This window comes from Microtus ochrogaster, chromosome 24, assembly GCF_000317375.1.
Source record: "Microtus ochrogaster isolate Prairie Vole_2 chromosome 24, MicOch1.0, whole genome shotgun sequence".
Lineage (NCBI taxonomy): Eukaryota > Metazoa > Chordata > Mammalia > Rodentia > Cricetidae > Microtus > Microtus ochrogaster.
This window is the reverse complement of record NC_022024.1, coordinates 16173359-16183214: the sequence shown is the minus strand read 5'-3', so window position 1 is coordinate 16183214 and position 9856 is coordinate 16173359. Positions and strand designations below refer to the sequence as shown.

Below are 9856 nucleotides of genomic sequence, written 5' to 3'. Positions count from 1 at the left end.
CAGGCCTCTGCATTCAGAGTGCTTGAAACATCAAAGAAGGGCAACCATCTATTTAGGTAACTCCAAAGCAGCACACAAAAGCATACAGAAAATTTACACAGGAGACCCTTCCATCTTCCTTACACATGTAAGATAAGGTCACCTTGAGAGAAGTTAAACAAGACTCCGTGAATGACTAAGTGGATAGCATGCTGACCTTTAGGACTCCCTAGACTCCCCGTCAGCGATAACCTCAACTGAGACTATTTACTTTTCCCGGTTAAATTTCAAAACAAGTACTCACAGTTCCGTTTGACAAGGAGAATCGTTTCAAGAAAGAAGCAAAATCAAAATTCTGAGCACATATATTTCATAAGGAATTAGACTAGAAAAATGGAAGACTCCCATGAATCCCTCCTCAGCAGCCTGGACTCACCTAGTAAGTCAGTGTAAAGTGCCTGCTCCAGGTCACCCAGCATGGTGAGGATCACATCCTCATCCAGGTGAGCGGTCCCTTCCCGCAGGCAGCTTTCGCCCTCCTCGGCTGCCCAACTTCGGCTTATGCTGCTTGGCTTGGAGGACCCGTTTTCATCTTCGGACCTGCTGTCTTCATCACTGTCCCCTTCCAACCCTCTCCTTGCGGCCCAGTCCTCCAAGTCATCAGCACAGGACTGACTGCCTCCTGCAGGCAAGAGGCTCCAGGCTCCTGAGCCGCTGCCATGGTACAGCGACTGCACGGACCTAGACAGAAACCTGGAGAGTGAGCCTCTCTCTGCATAGCTGGCTTCTCTCTGGCTAGCCTTGGCAGCGTTTCCAAACCAGTTGGAGATGCGCACAGTGGGTCTCCTCTCTCCCTCGCTGGTCAGGGAAAGGTTGGTCAGCGACTTTTGTTTCTGAAGGCAAGCTCCCTTTCTCTTGACTTCTTTACCCCGGAACACAGAGAGCTCCGCTGACTGCTGCATGATCCTCCCGCTTTTCTCTCTTCAATCGGACTTCATATTGTCTTTTGCCGCTCCAATTGTAACTGTCCCCCACCTCCCCCTTTTTTTTTTGGTTTTAATTAGCACGTGCACTTCAACAAAAGCTCAGGCTCAGACATTCACAGGAGATTGCCGAGACGGGGTAGACACAATCATTTCCCCACAGCTGAGCATGCCACATCGCTTCACTGATCGGCAGTACTTACAAACATTTTGCGTAAATATGTCTTAAGCAGAAAAAGAGTTCACGGAAAGACTCTGCTCCAGCTGAAAAGTAGCGCAGAAGCCAACTACGTTTTCCCGTCTTCATCCAATCATGTGTCTCAGCAGGATGGCGTGTCCACATTTCCCTCTAATGCTTCTGTGTTCCGAAACGCAAGGTGGTGAAGCAGTGCTGGATGTCTCTGGGTCCCGCCCCACACCCCTGCTTCTCACTAGCCCTTCCCTAATCCAGGTCTGCAAGCCGACACAGTGCAGTAAGTAAGGCTTCCGCAGCAGAGCCCAGGGACAGCAGAAACGAAGCTCCGGAGCCCAGCCCTGCTTGAGCCTCTGTCGTATTTTAGTATTCCACCTGCATCCTCAGATCTATGGCTCTCCCTTGCTGCTGCAGTGGATGCTGCTGGCTGCCATGGCAGCAAACACCCTGCTAAATTAAAACAGAGGCACGGCAGCAGCTGGCCAAGCGAGAATGCCACAGGTTTCCGAGCCAAGCGAGAGGCTATAGGAGGATCCTCTGCAATTCTAAAAGACTCTCAGCCTCTCAGCCACCCCGGCCGCCCACACGGGAGCACACATGCTCTCTCACACACTCTTGCACAGCGTGCTCTTCCTGATTCCGAGAAAGACAGGCTAATTCTCTATAGCTGCAGGCAGCTGAAGCAGGCGGATCTGTCTTCTGAATGTCGGGATCCGTGCTGTAAAAGCACAAATCAAATTCAAGAGCTTTGTAAAGGTCCTAAAAACTGGAGCCCGAATCCCTCTCCCCTCTGGCAGGTAATGTTTTGAAGGGAAAGCTCTCATCCTGCCTTTTAAAATCTTGAGATAATGCTTGAGAACACGTTTAAATTCTCAAGATAATGAATAAAATTCTAACGTGATAATGAAAATCACGATTTCTTCCTTATTTCCTTCAAAAACATAGCGGAAACAGCAACAATGACAAAAAATTTAGTCAAAGCATTGTTACTCACAGCACAGACCAAAAAAGTTTATAGCCCAGTGCAGACATAACAGGGTGTGAAGTAAAATACACAAAGTACATTATTGTTATATCAAGCAGTATCTTAAGTCAACCCATAAGCCTAGCACAGTATAATTAATTCCTAATATTACATATATTGATGAATGCAGAAAACTTAAAATATAAGTATCTTATTTTTATCTCATATTGTGTGTGTGTGTGCGCGCGTGCACGCATATGTGTGTATACCATACTATTAGGATGCAAACCTGATTTTTAGGAAAATTTATTTTTGCTAATATGTGGTCTATCAGAAATCGCGCATCACGTGGACGGTGAAGAAGGGTATTAAAGAACAAAATTTCTAAAGAATTTTATGTTCCCAAATATCACATGCTAAAAAGGGGGAGGGGAAAATAATTCAACAAGATAGTCACTATATCAGTCAAACTGCATGTAAGTCTTGATCATCTTTGGAGATGGCAAGTGACATGAGCTGTGAGTTCCCATTTTCACTTATAAACCTCAGTGGGGAGAAATGTCTTCTTCACTAGCTAGATAAAACAGCACAGTAATATGCCATGCTTATTCTGTTTCACATGATGACAACGTTCCCGGGAAAGGTAATGCCGGCTCGTGGTCTCACTCAGTGCAGACCGTACTTCAGTCCATGCCACCAGTATGTACGATTAGATGTGAAGAACCAACTGCTACCAAAATGATGCCATCAACAAGGAGTTGGCTGTGGATGCTGATTCTCAATCCTCACACCTTAGAAACTGTGTGCATGCAATATATGTTTAAATAAAACTAATGCACATAAATGATCTCTGAAGTAGATCACTTAGGCTTCAAAAACAACTTCTTTTTCAAAAACCACGTGTGTCTCCAGACAACCAGAACACAGTGCAGTTCTTAAGACGCAAACATTCTGTTTCTGTGCTCCCTGTAACATATACATTGCTTGACATATGGAAATGTACCCTTAGGCCTCACTGATTCACAACATGGAAAACCCTAATACTTTATAGGTCAAAGAATTGAACTTCTGCGTGTATACATGAAAGCGGTAATTAGACCCTTCCCTTCCAAAAGGGTGTTTATATGCCAATCACCTTAAACAGTGGTTTTCCAGTTTTTGCTAAGAACCATTAGGAGGACTCATTAAAGTCCCATTTGCAAGGCACTGGTCCCACAACTGTTCATTTTGTAGGTCTGAGAAGGTCATGACATTGCTTTTCTAATATTTTCCCCAAGTACTGCTGGCTCTGGTACCCTGCTTTTGTGAACCGTGTGGCTGAGGTTAGTGGTTTCTAACAGAAGATGACTTTTGTTCCCTAGGAGACGTTTGTGATTCCAATGGGAGAGGGTAACATCTGAGGGGCAATGATGTTGTTAAACATCTTACGCTGACAGGTTCAGAGCCCACGGAGAGGAATTATGCCCCCTCTAATGTCAGTGGTGTCAAGGTTAAGAAGCATGGCTCAAAGTGCCTTTCAAACTAACATTTCTCTTTCCAGACACTAATATGCACCCTGTACCGGTTAACAGCTCCTGCTTAGGTATATTTTTCTCTCAGACCCCTGACAAGACCACCGCCTGGCACATATTGATCTTATGACAGAGAACAGAGATGTGTACTCTAAACAGGGGATCTCACCGTTTCTGTTCAAGAGTGGACTCCTGTCATTTTTCTACTTGCATTTAATTTATCAAATCAAATTGCACGTTCCATCATAATTTTCCTGGCCCAGAAATACAGCACTCTCCTCACAGGGTGAAGACAGCAAAAGTGGGCTAAAGTCAATGAAATCGAAGAAGGAAGAAACCGCAGACAAACATCACCAATAATTTTGGAAACATATTCCAACAAAGGAAACACCAAATGGGGGGGCGGTGCCATGTTTTGTATTTATTTAAAGGTTTTACAACAAGCTTGTAATTTCAGTAGTTTTGCCCCTGGAACTACTAGATGTAAATTTACCCTGACAACTCTAGGGGGTCCACTTACATCACGACAGGCATCCATCCCTGCTTTGTTGAGTGTGCATAACACAGGGCTATTTTTATTTATGTGGACTTACACAGAGTAATGCATGTTATACACGGTGGAGGAAAAGCTTCCAGTCAAAGAGAATAAAAACAGTGAACTGCAGAAAGGTGATTCATTCTAAATTTTATCCATATATAAAATAAAATATCTCCACTGTAACGTCCTGGAAAAGACAGCTCTCAGGTCTTTTGTGAACACCGTTTTCCTATTTGCTATTTGAGTAGAACATGTAAGCTGATTTAAATCACCCGAGCTTGATCTTCTCAGACTCCACAAACATTCAAAAAATGGTAAATTCTGGTGATCATTTGCAAAGGCCTTACATGCCACATATTCCCTATTCTTTAGTGTGGAGTGTGCACAATCACTGCCTTCAGTTAAACCTATATGCTTGATTCTAAAATAATTCCCTGGAATCATCTTCTTATTTCAATATTACTTCTTAGAAATCAGCATAGTATTTTTATATTTAAATATATATTTCAGTTAAAAGGTAAAAAACTGCACTGAACAAATGTAAACAGAGGAGATACACATGGGAGCAGAGAATCTTTGGCAAAATAAAAAAAAAATAAAGGCCAATGTGATCTTAAGTAGAAAGCACAATCTGAAAGCATTTTACAATGGAATGAACATTGAATCTCAATTACAGCTGATCTCTTGGCACTTACAAGAAATGGCCTCAGAGAAGAAATTCTCCCTGTCAAGGAGGGTAAAAATACAAACAAAGCTAACGCAATGAATGTACATGATAAATTCACCCAGAAATGTAATATCAAGATGGTGACATGAATCCTAGAGCTTGAAGGTGCTTTGGGCAACTAAGCAGATTTATTCATTGCTGTGGGCTGAAGAGTGCATAGCCATGCATAGAACCCACCACTATCAGATCCGGGAAAGGCCATGGAGCTTTCTCCAGAAGAATGAGACAAGCAAAGGAAATCTGCGTGCTGGTCTCACAACGCTGGAGAATATTAAAAAGTCGCAAAGAGTCTTCAAAGGCAAAGTGAGGCCTCTCATCTCTAATGCTTGTCTTCAAGCCTAACTTCAACTATATTAAAAGAAAATCCACAACGTTTTCTTGGCAAAGACATTTTAACCACTCCTAGTGAGCTGTTACAGCAAGGAAAATTTAAACGGGTAGCCTCCGCCTTAGTGAATTCCTCTGACCAACTTACACTGCAGTATGAACAGAGCTTGCTCCTTAGGAGTGTTAGAATTTTCACAGGCTATACATCACGTGGTTAATGGAACAAAGATGGGTTTGACAACTTTTTAATTAACAGAAAAAGGATTCCCCTTCCCTGGGGAACATTATCAACCTTTAGAGAGGAAGGAGGGGTAGTTTCATACCTTATTTTTAAAAAAAAAAATCTATGGATAATATAATCAAGAATATTTTGTGTTTCTTTTCAAGTCTGTACTAGTTACAGTCCTCATTGATGAGACAATGTTTAAGGAAGGTATTCCATCAGGTACAGCAGGCATGGCAAGAGCTGGAGGAGACTTGTCATCCAGACTTTGAGAGTCAAGAATAGAGAACAGTGAAGTGGGTGACTTTGAAACTGAAAGGCTTGCCCCTAGTGACCCATGTCCTCTGGCAGGGCTCCACCTCCTCAAAGTCTAACAACCTCACTGAGTAGCACCACTTGCAGGGAACAAGTGTTCAAACACAAGAGTCTCATGGGGAAATGTCATCTTGCAAATCACAAAATAGTCAGCACTTACATTGAGTCCTAATCACTCTACATTACTATGAGCCCTATTGACTGGGATGTCATCCAAAGCCCATAGCAGCTTCCCTTTTTTCTTGCATGTTCTATACACCTAAATATTGTTAGGCTTCTGTGATGGCTCAAAAGAAAATGTTCTCCAAAGGGATTGGCACTATTAGGAGGAGTGGTCTTGTTGGAGTAGGGATGGTTTTGTTAGAGGAAGTATGTCATTATGGAGGCAGATTTTGAGGTCTCTTTCTCAAGTTTTATTCACTGTGACAGTTGACTTCTGTCAATGTCAATACTTCCTGTTGCCTTCTGATCATTATGTAGTCAGCACCGTGTCTTCCTGCACACCACCATGCTCCCTGCCACGATGGTAATGGACTAAACCTCTGAACTGTAAGCTGCCACCTTAGTTAAATGCTTTCTTTTTAACAGTTGCGGTGGTCATGGTCTCTTCATAGCAATTGAAACCCTAACTAAGACAGGCTCTTTCTCATCAAGGGTCCCATTTATATAATATTTGCATTTTATTCACTTCATAAACAGTAATTGGGTGGGAATTATGAACCAACTACATACTAGGATATACCAGTTAATAAGGGCAAAAATAGACATGGAAAGATGGGCTCTAGTCTAGATAGATCTTGAAAATATAATAATTTTACTATTTTTAAACTGCCTAGAACATTAGGGTTTTTTTGTTTTTTTGTCTGCAGTGTTAAAAATTCAATTTACAAATTATCACTTGATAGGCTAGTACTCTCCAACTGAACTATATGATCAGAACAACACTTTAGTTCTTATGGAATGACATATACAGTGTCATCAGTATTTATTGAGCCTCTGAGATGAGACAAAACAGCAAACCATCAAATACTGAGAAGTGTATCAAAAGCTTATTGCCAGTTTCCTGAATGCAAAGAGAATAAACCATTCACATAAGGTCAGTAACCTAGTGTAATCACCAGTCTTCAGGTGTCAGAGGATAGATGGGATAATGGGGCTTGCATTACCATGAACCAAAATGGAGAAGAGGCAGAAAAAGGGGCTTTGAAACTAGATTTAAGATTTGTTTTAAACATAGTGTATTGGAAGTATCTGTGAGATATTTAAGGATATTTATAATTTAAGATATTAATATAGAATATTTATTTAAGATATTTCTGTATTTATATATTGAGATATTTATATAAGCAATTGTAAACTTGAGTCAGGTTACAAGGGAGAGAACTAGAGTAGAGAAATGTTGGTGGTCATCAGTATATGGATCACATTAAAAGCCACAAATTACTGTTACTCACCAAGAGAGAATATATAAATAAGTCTTGGGGGAGAAGCTGAATTGTTTAAATGATAAGAATTTAGGATGAAAAGGCACAACTAGAAAAGATTACTAGGAAAGAACAAACAGAGAGCTATGGGGAAAATCAATGGAATTTTGACATCAAGCCAGAAATGTTCTTTTCTAAGGGAATTTCTTTTCTAAGAGGGCAGCTTCCTGGTCAGAGGTGAAGAATTTGAGCCACAAAACTTAATCCTTGGATTTTTCCAGGTCTCCAATAATATCAGTTTCAATTAAGAGCAATTTCAGTGCAGACATGAAGTAAAAGAAGCTAGTTTGAGTAACCTAGGGCAACAATGAGAATAATTTCATAGTCAGTTTGATGGCTACTCAGAGTAGGACAAAAGAACTAAATTCTAACTATGTTGGAAGGCAAAGGAAAGCTGTATTATATTGAAGCTATGCGTACATCTTCACTTTGTGGTCTAAAGAGATGGTTTGGTAGAGAGGGGTTTCATGAGAAGGTGAAAGGGACGAGAGTACCAGAAAAGCAAAGGAAACAGGTATTAACTAGATGTAAACAGGCACTAAGCAGATGCAAACCCTGAGTAGGTAGACATAGAAGTAGAGCTCATGGACTTCCTTTCTTGTTTCCCATTCTGCAAAGTTGCATCGAGGTTAACAGTTAAAAATATTAGGACAGGCAGTGTTGGAGTTTGGTGACAAGAAGGTAATCTAAGAATTTGAGAGACTGAGCAGAATTAGGGAACCATGTTTACTGGGGTTGCTAGAAATGCATAAGGCTAAACTGATCACTACAGAGTCACCTCAACCAGCATGTAGATTTCCTCTTATTCGTTCATTGTTGATATAAACAGTTTGAAGAATTGACTTCATTTAATTAAAGAATTAAATAAGACTATACTTGATTTGGTGAAGTGAGAAAGCACAAAGGAATCAGGGATGTGGGTGGGTGGGGAGAATAACTCTTCCGTTACCAAATTACTTTGCTGATCAAGAAGGAAGAAGACATAGGCAGTCTGATAAAGGGAAATGATAAGACATGAGGTTCATACTCTAGAAATCCTAACAGAATCATTGTGGAGTCAGGGAACAGTGGGGAGAGCATTGTAAAGACAGGGAACTTTAAGCAGTGAGAATAGGATTTATGGGGCTGGAGGTATGGGTCAATGGTTAAGAGTACTGGTTGCTCTTCTAGAGGACCAGGGTTCAACTATGGTGTCTGATGGCAGCTCACAACAAGCTGTTACTTCAGTTCTAGGCTGTCTGTCACTGTTTGATGTCCCCTGTGGATACCAGGGACCCATATCCTCTGCAGACATACATGATGAACAAAAGAACTACCAACATGAAGCAATTTTTAAAAAACCAAATAGGATTCATGGCAAAGATGTTGTCGAGAAGTTATATTTCCTGATGGTACCCAGGCCTAGGCACCAACTATGAGAATGTGTAGCTCAACTGGGATTATGACACAAGGTTCCTGAATGAGGCTAGGTTCTTGGGAAAGTCATTTATTCAAACCCTTAAAATATCAGAAATTAAAGCAGGGGTTGCAATGGAGGGAGGGACAGTGATCTAGAAGGAAAAGCTAATTTCAAACAGATAAGGGCAAAAATGATGTAACAGCACAGGACTCACTCCAGCATCTACTTTTTGTTTCATTTTCTTCCTCAAATTTCCGACCCATATTTCTATGAATCACTAGTTCTTCTGCTAAATCCATTACATTATTACACAAATATCTGGTTTATATTACATTTTCAAATATTCTATTAAAACACCAGAACATTAAATAGAAATATTAATTACAAATATGAAAAAATGATTCAAGGTAGACAGAATAAGATGCTGTAAAATTAAATATGGATTATTTGCTCCATGAGAGCTACTCATTGAGGTGCTAACCTCAGAAAACAGTTTTCCTTGGTGAAACAATGATTACAATTCAAATTCCACTGAAATTCACTTCCAACTGTAGATTGGAGCACTGCACTTCATACTCATAAAGCAGATGTTCATACACATTCAATATGGTAATTGAAGCATCTTCACACCACAATTTATAAAATAGCTTGTCACAATACAGCAGCAGAGAGCACCATCTTGACACTTCCCTGTAAAGTCTGATGTCTATAAATACACAGCCAAAGCCATATCTTCATGCCATAACTTATCCTGTTTCTTCTGCGCTGGCCCTGGGTTGTATCTGCCATCTGAAGACACAGATGCAGATGGAATCACTCATTCCAAAAGTTGCACCTGGAGGGTTGTTTCCTCATTTCTGTCACTACCCAGTGATAGGTGTTTCAGGAGGAGCTCACACTTGCTCAACGGAATCTCTTGGTTATCAATGTGTAGACCTTTCCAGTTGTATTTTTTTTTTTTTGCTTTTTTGATCTTCAAGATGGGAATTACAGGCCTTGAATTGATACAGACATGTTTGAAACTCAACTTGATCCCTAGTTTTTGCCATTGGACTTGCCAGTGAACAAATGAGGGCTCACCTGCAGATTTGCTGGAAAAAGAGAGGCTCCTCTACTTGCAAGCCTATCCAAATTCTCTTATCTTAAATTCTCTGCAACTAATGGCAATACAGTTTTCTAAGAAATTACTTTGGTCCTCATGAATGATTAAATA

The 9856-nt window shown here is 40.8% G+C and overlaps 1 protein-coding gene across 5 annotated transcripts in view; it reads right to left on the bottom strand.

Annotated features, from left to right (window-relative positions):
* The window catches only part of Nav3 (neuron navigator 3), a 714280-nt gene that overhangs the window by 136708 nt on the left and 567716 nt on the right, over positions 1 to 9856 (bottom strand). Inside the window, exon 1 of one of the 5 annotated variants that reach the window (XM_026784584.1) lies at positions 416 to 1735. The exons of the other annotated variants lie outside the window; for them this stretch is intronic. Coding sequence (XP_026640385.1) covers positions 416 to 941 — 526 coding nt within the window. The 5' untranslated portion in view covers positions 942 to 1735. Of the gene's footprint in view, positions 1 to 415; positions 1736 to 9856 lie in introns of those variants that run through there. 5 annotated transcript variants of the gene reach the window in all.